The sequence below is a fragment of the Corvus cornix genome, chromosome 2, assembly GCF_000738735.6.
Source record: "Corvus cornix cornix isolate S_Up_H32 chromosome 2, ASM73873v5, whole genome shotgun sequence".
In the NCBI taxonomy this organism is placed as follows: Eukaryota; Metazoa; Chordata; class Aves; order Passeriformes; family Corvidae; genus Corvus; species Corvus cornix.
The window spans coordinates 9410245-9431459 of NC_046333.1; the positions used below are offsets into that span (position 1 = coordinate 9410245).

The following is a 21215-nucleotide window of genomic DNA, read 5'->3' on the forward strand; positions in this document are numbered from 1 at the left end:
TTCCATATGAACCATTTATTGAATAAATACATGCATCATAATGTAGAATTACATGAGCAAAAAAGGCAATCTGTACAAAATTGATTACCCTTTGTTCTCATTTCAACTCTCACCATTTGCTGCAGCTCTGATAAAGGATTCAAGACAGAAAATTAAAACTCTTTTAGTCCACCTCCAAGTGATATGCATGCTGATTTGAGTTTGAGTTATTACCACTGCTATAGTTAAGAAAGCTGGTTTTCTTGTCAGTGAAGCAGAGTAATTCTAAAAACAGTTTCAATAGTACAGAACATGTGTTGGTACATACAGGTAACAAAGCTTATTTTTAACCATTTCATATGTTCATATTTTAAGGCACAAGGATAAACAAGAACTACATGAAAAGCTATCAGTTGATATTGAATAAATGACTTGATAATGAGGTGCAATTTTTGCCCAGAGGCAAAACTGTCCTTCCTACTTCCAAATAAATGGAACAATTGGAGTTTGGTAATACAAAAGTTGCATCCACTATCCAAAGAATCAATCTCATCTAGGCACTCACAGTCTGATCCAAATTCACTCAGGAGGATGTTTCTGAAGATCTGGCATCCAGAACTGATTACAGACTATGGAAATTATAGTTGCTGAATTGCAATGACAGTTAAATCTCTTCATTTCAGATTCCTAAATGGAAAACAGGATCTCTTAAGAACCAATCCCCACTTTTAGGTAGTGAGTTATTTTGGAAACCTGCCCTATATTCTTTATTCAATTACTCACTTTGTGCTATGCTTTCACATTTGCCTGAACACGGCATTATTTTCCACCTTGAAACTTTAAAAGACAGAATGGGGTTTTTTTGCTTAAGTGCAGTATTCTGTCCCCAGACTTCACTTAAGTCTTGAAACACCAAATCAGTTTAATACCCTATTTTTATTGGCTTCAGATCAAAGTCTGTGCAGTCACTGGCCAAGGTGTAGAGCAAAAATCCTTCCACCTCAGACTGAACCAAGGCAGAAGACAATTATGTTGAACTGCTACTCTCAGACCTCATTTATTCAGACTAGCATTTGGTTTCTGCATTTTCATTGCATTAAGAACAATTCTCTGTCTTTCCATTCTTAACATCTTAATAGAGAACTGGCAAAGGAAATAATTTCATCATATTTTAGATGAATAGATGAGTGAATATATAGCTACTCATACCTTCCAATATACAGTGAAGCCTTCAAATGGAAATGTTTTCTTACAAAGAATCTCTATTGCCCAGCCCAGTAACAGCAGTTACAGTACAATTTACAAGGTAAGACTGTTTGATAAAACTGTCTTGTATAAAATGTGGCAATGAGAAGGCCATCACTGTATAGGGGTGTATGGTGCAGGTCACACACATCCATGACAAATGTTCACATTAAATTGAATTTAGACAAACTGAAATTTTTAGACTTGAAAAAGACAAAAAGCTACATGTATGGTAGGCACTTTGGTACATCTAGTAATGTAGGCAAATTCTACATCTAGAGTTAAGGTTCTGTCAGTAGTCTTACAATAAAGCTAATCTCAGGAGTTTATCATTCTGCTTTAAAATTCTTTCTTGGCTGAGACATCATTCTAGAATCTTAGCTAAATAATATACTTTGTCTAATTGCATACTTATCCAAGGATGAGGACATAGGCTCTGCAAGAGCCAAGCTGTTCTCTTGGATTCTTAATGCACATTTTTCTAACAGTCTAAAAAAACTTACCAGAAAAAGAAAAATCAGTTCTGAATACAAAAAAAAACCTCCCATAATTCAGAAAATTAATGAGCTCAGCTGTTGGGGCTGATACTCTCCCTTCAGATCCTGCCTGCCTGGATCAGTTTGTGCTAATGGTGTCCCTGCTGCCTCTTGCCCAGCCCATGGCAATGATTCAGGAGAAGGACAGCATTTCTCAAAAATCTTTGTGGACCACTGAAGTGCATTTTGTTCATGCACCAAGCATACCAAGTAGCAATGAAGCAACTGTCAAAGACAGTGAGTTTCATCTCAGTTTTCCACTTACCTACTGGTGTTCATCTGAGGATTACAGAAGGTATCTCATAACATACTATTTTAGCACAGTATTGTGTAATAAAAATAACATATGTCTTGTACATATGCCTACTATATGAACTTAACTTGCAAGCTGATTTGTCGACTTATAAATAAGTGAAACATGGTGGTAAGGACAGTTTAAAGTGGTTAGAGATCTTCTTTATAATACAGAAAAATCCATGTCCTCATACCTTCAAAAGATCACATGTCTAGTACTCCAGAGTACAGGAATAAATAACAAAATCCAACTGAACCTGTATAATAAAACTGTACTGTTTGTTATGTTTACTCCATTAAATGAAAACTCAGATTTAGAAACTGTGATTTGTGGACCTCATCCTCTATTTATACAATATTTATAGAATTCTCATTTTTATTTATAATATTCTATAGCATGATTTCCCAATAATACATTTATATATAAATATTAAAATGTTAATGTTTTGTACATTTTAAGCTAGCCCCACTAGGCCAGAAACACAATAAAGTAAAAATGTTTTTCTGCATTTTCTTTTTGCAGAGTATCACAAAATGATTAAGACCATTGTGCTGCAAAGACAAAAGAGATTCATCTGAAGAAATTAACATGCATTTAGAAGAAAATATCTATATCCTTTATCTAATTTTCTTCTGAATTCAAACCAGCATGAAAGAATTATAAAAAAATAGTATATATTTACATGGTACAGTATACCTTGGTGAGATATAAAACAAGGCAGGAAAACAGCAGAAAATGTTCTTTTCACTTTCTAATAGGTACAGCTGTCATAAAGATCAATTTAAACACAAAAGGTTAATTTACTGTACTATTGCACATTACAGTAACACATAGAACTGTTTAGCAAAATAAAATACAAAGTTTAACAATGAGGAAAGCTATGTCTACATAAAATGACCAAGTGTTATAAAATTATTGGGGATGTGTCTAAGAACTAAATCAGTAAAGCTATAAAAATAATATTGGTACATCTGTGAAAACAATGCGTTAAAAATATATAAAGGTTGGCAAAATAATGTATGAGGAATTCCCGCTGTCCATGGGCCTAACTTGCACCATGTGGCCTTGTACCATCTTCTGTCAAATCATACCTGGAAAAGAAAAAACCAAAGGATTAGTTTTTTATGTTTAGCATGTATTATTAAAAGTATTATAAACACAGTAGTTGTTAGTATGTAGTATTATTATTAATAAAGGAAATGTTATATTTACCACTGGGTCCAGCCTTTAGCAAGTTCTTCAGATGCCAGAGGTATTAATACCTGTGGAAAGTTAAATTACCAATCAATGCACTGTGTGTGCCTTTCATTCTATACCTATTAAAGATCAAAGCTGACAATCCTGTAAACTACAGTGTAAGCAATGCCATTAGTAAATGATGTATTTTACATCCTTGTCATAGCTCTCTGCTATCTGCCTGACTTGTAGTGAAGTTTCAAGTTGCTGTTTTTGATCTTAAAATCCACACCCTTCAGTGGTACAGTCCCAGAGCACCTCACAGCATGGCAATGGCAATCAGCAGATGTGTTCCAATTTACAGCCTTCCGGATAAACAGGAAAATCAAGGACACTGTTCACCGTGAACTGACCATGATTCTCTATCTCTCATCCTCTTCACAGAGCTCAAGTATGGCAATTTGAAAGGGTGTAGGAATTTCTTATTCCTTTTTCATACTCCAAATCACATGTGTAGGAAATTGGGTGACTTCATGTGTGCCTATAGAACACTGAAGTTACAAACACAACAGCTGGTGTTGGCATTGGGAATGTCTCCAGTAGCAGCTCTTTCTCATGGATTTTACAAACTGGGAATTTAATTACTTGTGTATTTCCCTAAGTACTCATTTGTCTTTCCAGTTTTGTCTGAACATTTTCTGAAATATTGCCTGGTTTCTACTGGTTCTTTCCTTTCTCTAACAGCATGATAGTAAGTCTGACAAGCACATTTCTTTTGTTACTGTGAACTTACCACTCTCTAGAAGAGATTCTGCCTCATCTTTCTAAGTCTGGCTCTGCAGTTTGTTCCTTCCCTTACTGAAGCCTGACATCTAAGGCACCTGTAAGTTTTGAAAGCTTCATACCCGAATCAACTGCGTCAATCAACACTAACTCATATGTCAAGAGGCTTTTTATTTTATATAATAACAAGCTGTATTAACAGAATTTGCTTATTGTCAACTTACTTTGCCAAGCAGCCCTTTATCTTTGGACAAGAATCCACCACTGTTCTTCACTGCTACATCTAGTGTTCTTCTCTGTACTTCAGGCAGGGAAACACTGAAATCAAACCTGACAGGCAAAGAGATGCTTTAGAGGGAATTCTGTACCTGAGGTAAAAGTTCAGTTCCTACAGCTAAACAGCCACTCAAATCAAAACCAAACCATCTCCCTCCCCAAATTAAAAAATGAGGTCTGAGACAAATGAAGAAAAAAATCCCAGTGTTTTGCCTAAAATTTTTCTTAAAAAATACTACGATCAATATCAACATCAAATGTTTGAGACTTCTGTTACCTTTGGCCTCTAGAGGCCACTGGTAAAACAAAACAAACACATGAACAAAACAAAACAAGGGAAAGGTCAAGCACTGACTCCAGAGAAAAAAGAATGTGGAATGCTCCTGTACTGACAGCTCAGTATCAGTATCCTCCAAAAGGGAAAGATTGGTCAGTCTTACTGATCCTTGGTACTTGATAACCAGAGCTCCTTTTCTTTCCTGGCATGCTAGGGAAAAGTATCAACTTTTAAGGAAGAATGCATTTTCTTCTCTAGAGCTGAAACTTAGAGAAAGTCAGGACAAGGTTATACCACAATCTACATCTATTTGTCACTACAGTTCTTAAACAGCTTTATTGCTTTGCAAAACATTTTACTTGGAAGGGCATGGTAAAATGAATCTATTACCTGGAATAAACAGGGGAGAGCTGCACTACCAAGAAAATCTCCTGGAGCTTCTAACTAATGATTTACAGATCTGGCTTGGACAGAAGGGACTGAAGCATTGTTTTCCCTGAGTTCATTTGCTGTCTGCAGAGAAAGGTCTTTATTGAAAAGTGATGGGTGGGAGAGTAAGGGGCAGACATGTGAGGGAAGCGACTATCAAAAGATGAGTGCGAGGATAAGGATTTTTATGCAATGTAATGTTGCACAAGCTGGTACAACTTCCAACATATAGGCCAGGATATAATCTACAAGGAAATTTCCTGACTCCCCTGGATGCTGAAAAGTGCCACTGAGTGACTGAGCAATGTGACCATGCACAGCCACTGGCTGGCAGCATCAGCCAGGCAATCAGCCAGCCAAGCTTCCTGGCAGGAAGGGAGACCAGCAGTACTGGCCAGCTATAGGCACTCACATTCTCACCATGTGCCAGGAGAGCAAATCCTGCAGCTGAGCTACCAGCACGAGGGGCATGGAACTGGTGCAGGATAAGGCAAGAAAGACAGAAGTGGCTGCTAACAGCAAAAAGGGCTGTAGTGATAACAGGGAATAGAAGCATAGGAAGAAGACTATAGCAGAAGAGAAAGGTATGATCAAGTCTAATGGTGACAACCAGGAACTTCAACAGCTCATCCATTCAGTAAGCACATAAACCTTGATTTGACAGTTTTGTAATTACATGATACAAAACTACTACCCATAGTTTAGAACCTACATTTGATCAAACACTGGGTTTAGTGTCTTCTTTGATACATGTGTTTTTCTTCGTCCTGATCGTCTCTTATCAGGCAGTAAATACATTCGCACATAGGGATCGGATCCTTCTTCAGAAAACGCTATTAGATTTCTGTGAAAGTGATAAACAAGAAAAAACACTTAGAAAATCAACGAGACATTGCTGAATGTGTCTATGCTACTATCACCTAATTTAGTACATGAAGCAGTTCCCCTGCACACAGTATGATGTGCAGTGACTTGTACAAGACCAGATGACTGGTACGCAGAGAGCAGAGGTGAGAATACAATGTTTCCTACATTCCAATTTGAAGTTTAGATATGGCTTTTCAAAAATCACGTGTTTTGGTCATTCCATGAAAAATTCAGTCTCTTAGAGACAGCTTTCAGACACTGCTGATAAAAATTTACATGTCATTTTCATTTAAAATCTGACAGAGGCATAATAGACAAATATAAAATCACAGCAAAATCTTTCACAAAGTTTTTACTGATTCTGAGTACAGCTCTGTACATTTTTGTATTTCCGCATATGTTGTTTTAAAAATAACAAAGATTAACCAATCAACTTAAGAGTAAGTCAGAATATGACAAACTTTATAAAGAATTATGCACAAATAAGAAATTGTGTAGTGTATGCTCACCTGCAGGAATGCACTACCACAATCAGTTTGTTTCTTTGTGAACTGTGACGAATTGTTAGCTGAATCTGTCCTAATGGAGACTGCCCCAGAGTTGTTCCACTGCAGGAAAAAGCAAAACATTAGCTTAGATTTTAAAATGCATACTAAAAGTAAGACTCAACTGAGCAGTCTTCCATAAATCATGTATTATCCATTTAACTTCTCTGAAAGAAGAGAGCACGTGTAAGCATGTGAGCATATCCTCATCAGATTCTCATACTTCAGTACCTTGTCTAACAACTCTGCTCTCCAAAATAGTCCAGGTATTATTGTCAGTTTGAAGGTCAGCTGCTCCTTAGTACTTTGAAAACTATCATGAGTAAAAAACTTGCTTACCCTAAAATAAACATCAAAGTAGTATCTAGGAAATTGGAAAGAATAATAGTGCAAACTGGAATGAAAACCTCAGCCATGGGCCACTCTTACCTAAGGCCAGGAGCCAATTAGAAGATCAGCTCATTCTTTTCTAAATTCTCTTATAAAAATATAGATATTCTTGGGATTAAAATAGTGATAACTTAAATCCACTTGCTGTCATAAAAGCTCAAATCACACTATAAACACAACTACTTTACTTTTCTATAGCTTATACCACAATGAAAATAAGATTAGAATCAACTTACACTTACAAATACAGGTCATGTTTAAATAAAAAGCAAGCACCATGCTTAAGAATTTGTGTTTTACAGAATGGCCAACATTTGCAGAATTCCCTCATCTCCATGAAATGCTCATTTTAGTTTGTGGGAACTGACTACGAGTATTTCCCATACAACACAGGACAGTATGTGCCATATTTGCCATTTCTCAGCCACCTAAAGAGAATCTTATCTTCAAGGGAGAAGAGTGCCTCTTTTGTGACTACCTACTACAAAGTGATTGCTCCATTAAAATTCTCAAGTTATTCACTTTATGAATGAAGATTTAACTTCAGTATTTTCTTAGTTAAAATTTAAAAAAATAATAATCAAAGTACCTAAAAACATGGGATTTGCAATAAAAGACCTCCTTACCTGTAGCTTTACCACTCTTACCAAATGAGAAAGTATGACATTTGTGCATTATATGAGGAATAGTATTTCAATATTTATCACAATTAACAAAGTCTAACTCAGTTTTGGGCCAGGAGAGAGACTGACAAAGTGAAGACAAGTTAGCACAGGACTATGAAGATAAATGGGGGTCTGGAGCACATAAGCAGGTGATGTATTTGTACAAATTGAAGAGATAGCCAACAGCAGACTGAATTGCAGCCCTTCCACTACTTAAAACAGGTATTTTAGAGAAGACCAAGTCAGACTCCTCATGGCTGTACACAGTAAAATAACAAGAGACCATAGTCAAGTTGCAGCAAGATAAATTTCAATAGAAATAAGGAAGAACATTTTAACAGTGGAGTGGTTAAGCACTGGAGTTGCTGAAAAGGTTTATGGCATCTCTATCCTTGGAGATAATCAAAAGTTGTTTTGACAAGGCCCAAGAAACCTGATCTAACTTTGAAGAGGAATTTGCTTTGAGCAGAGCGATGACCAACCAGAGATTCTGTCCAACCTCTACTACTCAATTGATTCTATGAACTCTGACAGAGAAAAAGACGAACTGGTTCAATCCCTTACAAATAAAAAAATAAAATCTTTCTACTTAGATTCACAGAGAAGCTCCATGAATAGAGAATGAATAGTTTCCAGTCTCCTTTTCAGAGCAGGATGTCTGCTCAGCTATCTGTACTTGGTAATTATAGCTGCCCACTGAAGCAAGTAAAAAAAAAAATTCAAGAATTTAAGAAAGCATGGATGCAGCAATCCTCACTAACTGCATAGTAACTGACCACCCATTTAGCATTCTTTATCGTCAACTATCCCTCTGAGTTATTTAGAAAGACCAGCTATTTCCAGCTTAATTGGCTTAATTAATGCTAATAAGATTCAGTGGTGAAACAGGAAACTACTGCCATGAAACTACGAAGTGCAGCTACAAGAAAAAGTGGGACTTTATCTTGCAGACGATCACAACGGTAAAGGTAACTTCTAACTGCAGCATCTGTCTGAGATACCCGGAGGAAGCAGAAATCCCAGTGACTGAACAGTAAAAAATATACTGAAATGTGAACTAGGAACTCCTGCTTTGGTGACATTCTTTGTAAATCAGCTTAGCTGTGCTGCAAAAGCAAGAAGTGCAGGCCATACTTCTCGAGCTGTCGGAGCCTCTGGCGCAGCTCCTGCGTGGCGATGGGCAGGGAGATGTCTGAGGCGATGCTGGGCGTCGGCTCCTTCACTGAGAGGTGGCTTGGAGAGCAGGAGAAGTTGGAGGCATGAAGACTAGAGGAGCTTCGGCTGAGATCTGTTGGCCACTGTGGGCTGGCATTGGGAGGCTGACTCTTATCAGCTGTATCAGTCTTTTTATCACTATCAGTCACTGGGGATGCTGGAACTGGCTTGTTTGGATCAGGTGTTGGTGAGACAGGAACCTGAGGCTTAAAAGATGATTTTCTTGCATCTTTGGAAAGAGATGGCCTTTTTACTTGGGCTGAGTGTTGATGATCTGGAGATCTTGCCTGCTTTTCAAGAGAAAGGACCTAGATATAGGAAAATACACATAATATTACTATTTTGCAGTATAAGAAACAGGAACAAATTTGTTTCTACAAGAGTACTGGTTGGTGACAAGTTGTAAAGTTAAGACACTAAAGCAGGACCAAAAACATTCACACTTACTAACTCTACCTATGAAATGCTTTGCATGACAAAACGCATCACTTTCTTCATGGCAACTGAAGTAACTATCAAACAATGTGAAATTCTCCATTTATTAAGAATTATTCTCCTCATTATTCCCTTCCCATATTCTATGCACTTCTGGTGCAAGTGCTATTTACTTTGCAGCTCTAGCCATCTGGAAAGCTATTGTGTAATTTTTTTCTTCTACTCTTTCAAAATTTAATTTTACATCACATTTTTTTCTCATTAATTGTACTTACTTTCTCTTTTGTTGGTTACTTTAATTTATTAATGACATGTAAGCAACAAAGTGCTTTAGGAAAAAAAAAATAACAAGTTTGACGGTGTTTGTGAAGAGCTATTGTGCCTTATTAAACCACATAATTTAGACGGGGAAAAAAGATAAACCAACTTTCAGGTATGCAAGGTTTGTTTTCAAAACTCCAATATGCTTGAAAGCTGGTTTGAATTTTTCCAGTACTATGCAGATACTTCCTTTCCTTATACACTTTATTTTTTAAAACCATCAAAACCTCAGTTCCATTTCTATGTAAAGGTGATTTCTGATCTGTAGCCCACTGGGTTCAAAAGAGATTTGAAGGAATTCAGACTCCAAATGTGATTTCCAGATGTAAAACCACAGGGAACTTTGTTTTTAATTAATGCAGGTGACCATTGTTTCATTTTGAGCACTGTACAGTTTTCAAATGGAGCGTATTTAAATTAGAAGCTATCTCTGCATACTGATAGCACTGCACAACCAAGGACACTTAGCAGGTGACATCAAAGGAAATGTACTGTCTTCTTTAAAAAGCTGGCAGAACAGGAGTCACAACAGCCCTAAATATGCTTACAGATATATACAATAGGAAAAGTTTTAGAATACCCTGAGTGCAATCTTCATGTTTATAGTGCTGTTGGGACCGGAGTTGCTCAGGTGGAACCGCTGATGCATAGTTAAATCTTCACTCTCTAGCAACTGGCTTAGAGGCAGCTTGAAGTTCCCCAAAGAACACTGGTGTTGTTCATCCCTCACCTGCAGGAACACAGAAATTTAGTCACTTTGTATCATCTGCTTTGTAAGAATTCAAAGAAGGAAATTACATTTTTATTTAAAAACAAAAAATACAAACAATATTGAATGTAGTTTGTTCTTAAACCAGATTTCCCTGATTTTAAGATTACTTTACATTGAAGGAGGTAAAAACAAATATACTCAATGCCTAGTTTCTTCAACCCTACCTTCCACAGAAAAAGTAAGACAGAAAACTAACCATCACATCTACATCTACCTGACCCATTATCAACATAACTCCATGGTTTCCAAACTGTGTGAAAATGAATTCCCACAGCTATTAGAGGAAGAGTGACTAAGACAGTCCTCATTTACGCTTTAGTCTCTTTGAACTATGTAAATGGCATGTCGACAGTGTAAAGGGATACAGTATTTGGATAAAGCAAATACTTCCTTGGTATAAGAGAGGAAAGATTCCTAGTTCCAAACTAGTGTACCAAATTTACTTTTGTGGGGTTTTTTCACATTAGAGAAGACAACCATTAACTATGTTATTCATGTGAGAGCCTGGTTATAGTCTTTTTTTCCTTTTAGTAGTAAACGGAAATAAACATTTCATTGCCTGGTCTAAAAAAAAATACTTTAAGTATAATTTTAATGGTGTTCACAACATATTCAGTCTCATTTCATAACTCCCTTTAATGTCTGAATGTCACTACTGCAACATCTTAGAAAAGAAAGGTATCTAAAGAGAGTGAGACACATACCTCAACTTCAAGATCTTGTCTTTTGGGATTGTGTACAAAGAAAGTAAAGTTTTCCTCCCATACTGGTTCATTGGTCTTGTATCTAATCTGAAGAAAAAAGGAAGCACATGAATTATAAAACAGTTTGTTTAATACAGCTGGTGTTAAGAGATGAGAGAATTTTTCATGTCGGCATTTTATTTGGTGTGTGCAGAGAAGGGCAGCAAGGCTTGGGAAGGGTCTAGAAAACAAGTCTGATGAGGAACAGCTGAGGGAGCTGGGTTTGTTTAGTCTTGAGAAGAGGAAGCTCAGGAGGAACCTCATTGCTCTCTACAACTCCCTGACAGGAAGCTGGAGTGAGGTGTGGGACAGTCTCTTCTGCCATAATTACAGTGAGAGGACCAGGAGAAATGGCCTTAAACTGAGACAGGGGATATCCAGATTAGGTATCAGAAACATTTTTTCACTTTTAGCATGGTCAGGCATTGGAATAGGTCACCCAGGGAGGTGGTGGAGTCACCACGTTCACGACGTGAACTGGTGCTGGGTTATGTGGTCTAGGGGTTACAGTAGCAGTGCTGGGTTGATGGTTGGATCTTGAAGGTCTCTTCCAAGCGTAATGATTCTATGAAAATTTATGTCTGAAACTTGAAGTATTTAAACAATGGCCAAGTACAATCTACCCACGGCACACATAATATCGCATATAAAATTACACAGACAACATGAACTGATTGCACATTCTCTCCTCTCACACTGCTCTAAAAGAGCTTTCATAACTCAATGAAACTCCTAGAAACTAACAGTTTTCTTTATCTCCAGTTAGCCACGTGGATGATTTCACTGCCAAATCTCACAATTTTCAGCAATCCATTAGCGGGGGGACGGGAAAGCAGAGGGGAAGAGAGAAACAAGTCTTCATTAAAAAAGCTATCACCAAGAGCAAAGGACTTGGATTTTTATCTCCATTCTTTATGTCTTAGGTTACGATGTAGGATGTAACCAAATGTATGTATTCTATCACCATCTTCATAAACTGTTAAAACCAGGTGGGGCAGTGTTCTTTATCTCTTCCATGACACATCCCTGATAACTCCCTCTGGGGAGTATCTTCTGTTAATGGGCCATCCAGTCTCACTGCATGACTTACAGAATTACATCATCCCACTGTGAGATGCCCCGCCCACAGGGGGGGGTGGAACAAAGCATTCCTACCTGGATATAATCTGAGGTTTGAACAGCCACCATTTAATTGGACTGCTACCACCACCCTGACCAACAGGGTGTCAGGCTGTATCCTGACTCTGACAGTTTAAGCCAGTGTTTTCTGCCTTTATTTTTAATTTTCCTACTAAACTGTAGTTCTGATTTGGAATCTCCCACTAGTTTCTTTTCAAACTAGTACACTCTATTAAAACTAAGACTGTATATAATTCTTCTTTAGGCTTAGTGAAAATGTTTGACAGGTTATGAAGAAGCCAAATTAGATGTTCTCTCCTTTTGGCTCACTGACACTTCTTAAATTCATACCTATATTGCATATATCTACCTATCTAGGAATCATTTCACTGTTGTTATTTTATTTTAATGAGCTATTTGAGTGCACAGAGGTTAGTTATGGATGACAGGTATGCTGAATACTTTGGGTCGGAAGCAGAGGGATCATCATCAAGATCAATCTCATGACTGGCATCTGTTACAGACCACCAGATTAGAAGAGAGACATAGGTGATGCCTCTTTGACAACTCAGAGCTGTCTCAGGTCTGCTGTACAGGGTTCCAATTGAGAGCTTCAACTACACTCCAATGTTTTCTAGGAAAGCACTGTGGAAGGACTTCTATAAATGACTAAAAATCCCATCTCTACTCACAGGTGGTTTGAGTTGCATAAGCCCCCTTTCAAGTCTAGGCTGCTCGCTGCCAATTTCAGTTCTGGTGGCAACTTAGCGTTGTGTATATGCTCCACAGTTTGGTAGCCAAATACCAAGCTCACAGACCTACCAAATATGTGAAGACAGAGGCAAGTCTAAAGAGTAGGAACTTACCTTACTTTCCTGCGCCTTGTGTCCAACTGACAGCAGAACAAGTGGGTTGGGATTGCTGTTTATTTTCTTTCCTGACTGGTAAAGAAAAAGCAAAAACTTTGCCTTCAGAATAAAGCAAAACCTCTCCCCTCTGAAACTTAATATCTGCATCTTAAAAATACAAATCATATGCATTCTACTACATGCCTCTCTATTATTCTCAGTATTTAATTCAGCTGGCTGGAATGGCAGACTGGCGAGTAGCTGGTGAACACATGAAGGCATCCAAACCTGAATATGCTGAAGCAAAATGCTACTAATAAGCAGGAGTTTTAGACTCCTTTCCATTTTCTTTAAATGAAACTGGTAAGATGCAAGTTCTTATCTTTTAATGAGCATTACAATCCCCAAAGCTAATGAAGCATAGTTAAAACTGCAAAATGAATACTGCATGCAGATGGGAGATATGAAGAAAGCACAGACTCAGGAACTTTATATACATTGCTGTAGAACTATTAAATTGGATGTGGTATCAGAACACTGATGTTCCCTACTTTTCAGTTTGAAGAGAAAGAATATGCAGTATAATGTATGTGAGGGATATTTCTACAGTTTACCAAATACTCTTTATTAGAGAATCAACCATCTGCCATATCTGAGCCTTGCACACCAGTTGTATAGCATTACATCAAACTGTGAAAACAAACATCAGTTTAGAAACAAATTACATATGCAAAGGAACATTCCAACTATATGTTTCTTTCATGAATTTCAATTTAACCTAACAATTTAAGTCAGAAAGAAAATTTAGGCATGAAAGTTAATCATCTCAAGCAGGTGTTAATGCAGTTTTAAAAGCCTAGAAAATGTAGGATACATGGTTACTTTTGAGTTCTACCCTGTGGGAAAACCAGGTATATCAACAGAAAAGTTAGTTAAAATCCTCTTAATGCATGTAAGGTCACAATTAAAACCAAGTGATTCAAATACTTTATATTTTTAACTTAAGAAAGTGCATCATTTAGATATATTTTTTTATCTGAACTTACATTTTGGACATCATACTTCCACTAATAATGCTCAATTTTAATGTGACATACTGCTTAGAACCATTCTTTCCTTTAGAAATAAAGCTGTTAAGAAAGCACTCCTTTCTTGGATGAACGCCGCATTTCTTTTTTTGTGATTTCTGATAAAAATTATCTAGCTCTCAAATAAAAATGAATACAAACGTTTACAGAACAGAAAGCCATATTACACTGCAACTGATAGTGTTTTAAAATGGTAGGTGACATATCTTCATTTTTTCTTTGTCCATAAAATGGTGCCTGAGACTTTCTTCATAAAATGATGAAACTACAGGAGCTGGCAAAAGGCCCTGTCACTTATGCTGATGTGTAAATATGAGTAATTTTAATTCACATTAAGTAGGTAGCAATGTGTATACACGTATAATGCACTTCTAACACCAGCTACTGACAGACTGTCCCTTCTCCAAGTTCCTCCAGCTGAGCGTGTGGCTTAGCCCTTTGAAGTTTGCCTACCAAAAAGCTGGCCTAAATTTCTTTAGCAGCTATATAAAAGATGTAAAACCTTCTAAAAACACCTAGCAGAAAGAAGATTATTCCAAAGCAGTCATTCAGAGTTGAGTGATAAGGTATCACTCAGTACGTAAAAGATGTCTTAGCTTTCATGTCAGCTTTATTCTTTAGTTACTACTAAAAATTAGTTCTCAGCACTTTTGCCCCAGTCTTCTCAAGCAGCCTGTACTCCCCTAATCTGATCTTGAGTTCAGATTACCATAGACCACAGCATTTTAACGTCTTGACATTGGCTTCTTGGAATTAAATTCAAGTAAAACAAGATTACACGAAATATGTATCTGGCAATAGAAATTCCACCCAGTGTTGGAAGCAGAGTGTTGCAGGCATTCGTGCATTTCCAATTACTTTTGTGACCTTAAATGGACAACTACATTAATGTTACCTTTAGGGCTTTCTGAACAGCAGCCTTCTTCAAGCCATCAGGGTTAAATTCTAATGGATTATTCTTTTAAGTCAGGAGAGAATGAACATAGGAAGGGTTAATAAGACATGCAATGAAGCAATTTCACTAGGTTAATTAATTATGACACGACAACATAGGACAAAGCAGGGGGGAAAAAAAATCAACCTAAAAAAACCCCCAACATCTTTCAAACAAAACAATGAAGGACCACCACAACAACAACAAACTCTGACAAAACTTTTTTTTCCCTCTTCTCCTCTGCATATTTTTATTCTGCTTTAAAACTAATATACCCAATTTCAGTCTGCTTGTATTTCTCTGATCATTGTTTTTTATCCTAATAAAGATAATTCACAAAATATTTTATTTTTTAGCACAACTACAATATTTTCAATATGCCTTATGAGCTGCCCTCTGAATGAACCTTTTTAAAATTTGGTTGAGCGTATTTTCACAACCTAGAAGCTTCTCTAATGATAAGTCAAGTAATTATGCAAAGGAGTCCTTTTATGGGAGAAATTACAACATCTAATTGATAGGGACTTAGATCATTATAAAAGTCAAAGTTCTTAAGCCTCTTCAGAAAAATGATGGAAACACTGCATGCTAACTAGAATGAAGGTCTACTACTTTCTTCAGTAGAATGAAGACATGCAAATACACTAACAGTAGGAATTAGAACTGACTTAGCAGGACAAAACCTTGGCTGTTTTTCATTAAATAAGGAGATTTCTTATTTTAAGACTAATACACTGTTCTTAAGTGACACATGTATAACAATGTCACAGAAAATTTGCACTGAACTCATAAGAAATAATTTCAGGAAGTAAGATTTACAAATAAAACAGACTTCAAGTTAGTGTACTTATGGCTGGCTTTTTCTTTAGGGACATTTTTGTTTCAAGGGAGAATTCTGTTTTAGGAGCTGTAAATTGTGGCAATAAAAAATTGCATAATGGTCTTTTAAAACATTCTGGTTTATGAACAGGAACTGATATTATTAATGCTCTGCCAAAAGAAATGGCTTTCTGAAATGAAAATTAAGTGAAAATTTGAAGAGAGATTTAACCTTTATGCAGAAATATTTTTTTGCAGTTTCTTTTGGGATGTCATATCCTCAAGTTGGCCAATACATTCCAATGATTCCTGGCACTCTGCTTGAAAATTTCTATTTCAGAATGAACATACAATATCCAGCAAAAAATCACAGAATATTTTGAGTTGGAAGTTATCCACAAGGAAAATCAAGTCCAACTCTTAAACTTGAGAGAATCAGAAATAAGGTTTGGCTACTTTTGTGGGGTATTTTTCTCGAACATTATTTTTCTTAAATAAAATTAAGGAATTGCCTGCAGTTATTTATCTGATACATTAGGAACTTAATATTGTACTTAAAGACTCAAATATGCAGACTGCACACTATCTCTAGACTCATTAAAACTAATGCTTAACTACTGTTCTTTAGGAAATTTTTAAATGCCTGACAGGTATGTTCTTTGCTGGAGTTTAAGCACTGCTCCCTGTTTTCTGACAAAGATAAAAATGTCACTTTGTTTGCAGCAGTTGTGTATTCCCCATCTATGGAAGTGTCAAAGGTCATGTTGGACAAGGCCTTGAGCAACCTGATCTAGTGCAAGGTGTCCCTGCTCATGGCAGAGGGGTTAAAACAAGATGATCTTCAAGGTCCCTTCCAACCCAAACCTCTCTGTGGTTCCATGATCTAATTCCTAAGGCTAAACTCCCTTCTTCTGCTAGCCATGGTTACTGCCTCTCTCTCATCATCAGTGCTGTGCTCCAGACCTTAAACTGCCACAGCCAAGATCAGGGCCTTGGTAAAGGCTAAGTAAAACAGAAGGATTAGGCCATACATCTCACAGGCTGCATTCCTCTGTTCTACATAGAGTACAGTATTTTCTTTCATAACAATACGACACAGCATGACTACAAATCTCTTTCTGTAGAAAGATCTCTTTTCAAATCTCTTTCTTTCCATTTCCACCCCACATTTATAAGGATGCAATGACTGTCCTCTACAGAGAAGTACATTATTTTTTCAGGTGGCATCTGCAACTTACCAAGATAATTTTGAATCTTAAACGGCCACTCAACTTACTGGACTTTTTTGCTTCCCATTTGTACCTGCATATTCAATACATATCTTTTCCCTCCTGTATTATTATTTCAAAGAACTTTGAAAGTCAAAACCAAACCTATGTGATCATACATAAGGGCAGGCAACCACAGAGTCCTGGATATTGAACACATCTCAATTCCTCTGGAATCATAGCAAGGATAGGCCAATAGGGACATCAGCTGGAGCAAATATGTTTAAGCCAGACTTCAGGTTTCAAGGGAAGAAGCTGCAGGTCCACGAGAATGGTGGCTGACAGGCTGGGAGGAAGGAGACTCAGAGAAGAAAAGGAAGTATTCAATATTAAAAGGGAAGGTCTTGCTTTGGATGACAAAGTAGTCTTGGTATGGTTCTGAGTGTCTCTGCAGTTATAGGCAAAGAGGATGGGTTAGCCAAGAAATATACTGATAATGACACAGTGGAATTGTCTAACAACCAGTGTCATTTGCAGTAAATCCTAATAACAAACCCATAAATTATACAACTAACAAACTGGTTTGTTATTCAGCCAGCTCCTGATTCAGTATGTTTTGGAGTATGACTCATTACTTCCTTGACTCACTAAGTGTTGCTTGGGATATCTATGAGTGCATCCTCACCTGATAACCAGAAGACAGTCACCATCTGTAAGAGCTCATTAAAAATATGGATAACTTATATATTATACAGACACCAAAATTGTTATGAACTATTGATTAGCATAAAACTAGGGTTACGTTTGGAAATTAAACTAACACTATTCCTACTCCTTAACTTCAGCTAAGTAAGATTTAGGTGGGTAAATGTCTGAATTTGGTGTCACAAACCCAGATTTGCAGCAGTCAATAAACTATCTAGCAAGGAACAGGGAGCACTCAGGACTTTCCTCTCCTCATAGGAAGTGAGTGCCCTTTTTTACACTTCCCTCCCCCAGTAACTCATGTCACATACTAGTTAGAGACTGAGCTTGCAGGTGTGAATGTCTGTGTAATAGCCCATGTTTAAGGATGCCCTGGGAACAAGTGCAGTTCTAGGATTGCTGAAGCTGTTTTTATTCCTGGGCTACTCTACAGACCTCTCCTCTCTCCTGGACTCCAGCCACAACCCTCCTCCTCTTGCTCGCAGCAAAATCAGCACCCAGGAAACTGCAGACCCAGGCAGTTCACAGTGCTGCAGAAGGCAATTCAGATGTGGCTTTCTTAGAACAGTTGCTGTTCCACTCTGACTCACAAATTGATTCAGAGATTTGGATAGTTTTGTCCAATTTCTAAATAAATGCTATTCTATATAGACAACCTGTCCTAATGCAAAGATCCTAAGATCCACAAAAAATATCAGTGCTACACCCTTAATCCTGCACTTTTATAAAAAAAAAAATACTTTAAAGATTTATCTGTAATTGTATAACTAAGAGAAACAGCAACTACTTAACAGTTTTAACACCAAGATGATGGAACTATAGATTATGAATTGCCTTTCTCATTCATTAATTTTTAATAAGATTTTAGAATGATTATAACTGTTTGGATACATTAAAATTAACCTCTACAGAGAAACTAACAAAAAAGGACCATAGAAAAGGGTTTTGCTGGGCTTTGGAAAGGAGTTGTAAAATCAAGGATTATGATGTAGCCAGCCAGTAACAAATTTATCTGCACAATCACCAAAGACAAACCCACCTCTCTCTGGCAAAAAGATTCTTATTCTGAACAGATTATCAGTCTTTTTGAAGATACCAAGGTTGTACTTCCAGATTTAAGTGCAAGATACTCAGAGGCTCATCAGTTTTTAATAATTTTGGAACATTAAATGCAAGCAAAAAATATTACTTGGTAGTTCACCCTTGCCTGGATTTTCCCAACTACAGACTAATTTGAAAAAAAGAAAAAGAGCTTGGGAATTTGCAAAACAAGGAGCATCATGGAGTGAAATAGAATTTACAAGGGAATTTATAGTTTGGGAAGCACAAAGAACTATACCCATTTTTAAAGCAACTTGAACCAGTGTGGAGAGGTTGCAAGTTCTTACAAATATTAAGTGTGTCACCTTTTAAAGAAACTACAGGGATGTTGGTTGCAATATTTATTATTTTAATTTCTTTTCAATAAAAGCCAACAATTAACCAGCACACAGTGTGCTAGGACAGTATGCATTTTATTTCTCAATGAATCAGCAATTTAAGTGTAAGAGCTTTTACAACAAACTTATCTTGGGTTTTTATCATGAAAGGTTAATTACTTACCCAACGATATGCTGATCAATGAAATTTAAGTAGCCTTTAAAATGCAATAAAAATAGCACAAAAACAAAGCACACTTGTTGAAACCATGCAGGAAAACAAATTGCATGCTCTCATTCCACTAGAGTGAGTGGCTTTAGTAGCACTAATCCACACTCTGGCAGAGAAAAGGTACAATACAAACAATACCAGAGAACTCACAAATAGTGCTCTATAGAGTGAGGTAGTGTTTTCACAAAAGACTAGTCCCGATGCTCTCCTCTCTTTTAAGTATCCACACCCAAAGTTTCCCTCGTAGATACTCTTAGGAAGATGGAAATGGAAGGAGAAAGCAGAGTGATGGGATTGTGGCAGAATGAATGCATAAGCAGCTTTACTACACAAAAAAGTTAAGGAAAACAGTCAAAGGATTCCAGAGAAAACAGCAGGTAACAAAAAGTAAATATCTGTCATTACAAATATTTTCGTCCATTAAATGACTTTCTGTAGAACAGCAAGGTGGAATGCTTTTTTAATTTTATTTTTTTAATAATTATTCAAATATATTAACCCACTTTCCAAGTTCACTCTTGGTAGTTCAGATTTATATGGCAGATCCAACTAATGTTTACTAGCTTAGAGACCAGCTTTCTACACCATTTCTGTTTCTTTTTCAGATACATCATCCCAGTGTGCCAGAAACTCACAACTATGATGCACCTGTGAAAAACAAAGGCCTGTGTTGGGGTAACTCAAAACCGTGACTCAAAACAAGACTGAAGGCATGATCTAAAGTGTACCAGTGATAAGCATTAACTTAAGGCAATTTTCAAGGCAATAAAAAGTAATTATTCATGTAGAAAAAACTTAAAGTTGTGCACAAAAACCTTCAAACTATTAATGAGGGTCAGTGTAATTTTAACCCTTCATTCTCTTTGAATTCTCTTCTCCATAAATACAAGCAATCCAAGAGATTAATTTTCTATCACTCTACACAACCCCTACCACTGAACTTGAGCAAAACATGATAAGCCAGCAAATTCCATGTTTAGTCTTTTGAATGTTGATCATATTAGAACCCTATGGCCACAAAAAGCTCTATTTACTACAGTTAACTGCTGTTCATGTAGAAGCTCCATGACATTGTCTTTCTAGAATGTACAGAAACCTTTTCAGTCCTCCTGCATAAAAAAGTCTTCCCATGGTACTTCCCCCTATTTGACCTAACTGTGAAGTCTTTTTGTATCTGGTATTGGAAAATTTAATTTAACACAGTATCACATTATTTCATTGTTGTAAACTTGCACATGGAATTTTCAACTGTTCCATGTTATTTTCTATTATATTCTTTACATTACTGGGAAGAAAATGACTTGAAGTTAAATACTGAGTCATTTGCAGCAACTGTGTCTCTGGGCTGGTGGAGGAAGAAACAAGTAAGAGGATTAAACAGGTCCCACACTATGACCATCATTCTCAACCCACCCAAGCAATTCTTGTCCTGTAGACAGAATATCAGCTACAGCAATAGGAAATTTGGGATGCTGCTCCCAAATTTCCTAACTGGTCAGCTTTGTGCAAAGAACTCCCCGTTTCTGTGCCCTAGAGTTTAGAGATCTACTGATTAAATGAACTGAAATTAAAATACTGTCTGCAAAAATAGATAGAACTCAAGGTTTGCAACCTAATCTTTCTGAAGGAGGGAGACAATGTTAGAGAATGTTTGTTTAAAACAAAAGATTTAATTTATGACAAAGCCTCAGAGTATTTGCTGGAGAATGTAATATAGAGAATCAGACTTGTATAGAAAAGATTGGAACTGGTGTACGAGAAAACTTTACCCTGTTTTATTTTAAATAAGAGGCTGCAGTGTATTTTACCAAACATATTGAATTTGCAACTGTTTCAGTAGAATTCAGTAGTTGAACAAGAAGATCCATAAATTAGTTCAGTTGAATCTAATACAC

General features: G+C 36.8%; 1 protein-coding gene across 3 annotated transcripts in view; it reads right to left on the reverse strand.

The window, feature by feature from the left end:
* Window positions 1-21215, reverse strand: part of ESYT2 (extended synaptotagmin 2) — an 82805-nt gene continuing 61590 nt past the window's right edge. Inside the window, exons 14-24 of one of the 3 annotated variants that reach the window (XM_039571684.1) lie at window positions 19471-19572; window positions 14900-14962; window positions 12935-13009; window positions 10911-10997; window positions 10015-10164; window positions 8598-8986; window positions 6373-6471; window positions 5709-5840; window positions 4239-4344; window positions 3268-3317; window positions 1-3146 (exon numbers count right to left, since the gene is read on the reverse strand). In XM_039571684.1, coding sequence (XP_039427618.1) covers window positions 3101-3146; window positions 3268-3317; window positions 4239-4344; window positions 5709-5840; window positions 6373-6471; window positions 8598-8986; window positions 10015-10164; window positions 10911-10997; window positions 12935-13009; window positions 14900-14962; window positions 19471-19572 — 1299 coding nt within the window. In that variant the 3' untranslated portion in view covers window positions 1-3100. The remainder of the gene's footprint in view (window positions 3147-3267; window positions 3318-4238; window positions 4345-5708; window positions 5841-6372; window positions 6472-8597; window positions 8987-10014; window positions 10165-10910; window positions 10998-12934; window positions 13010-14899; window positions 14963-19470; window positions 19573-21215) is intronic. The other 2 variants (XM_039571688.1, XM_039571692.1) reach the window with 2 other exon arrangements.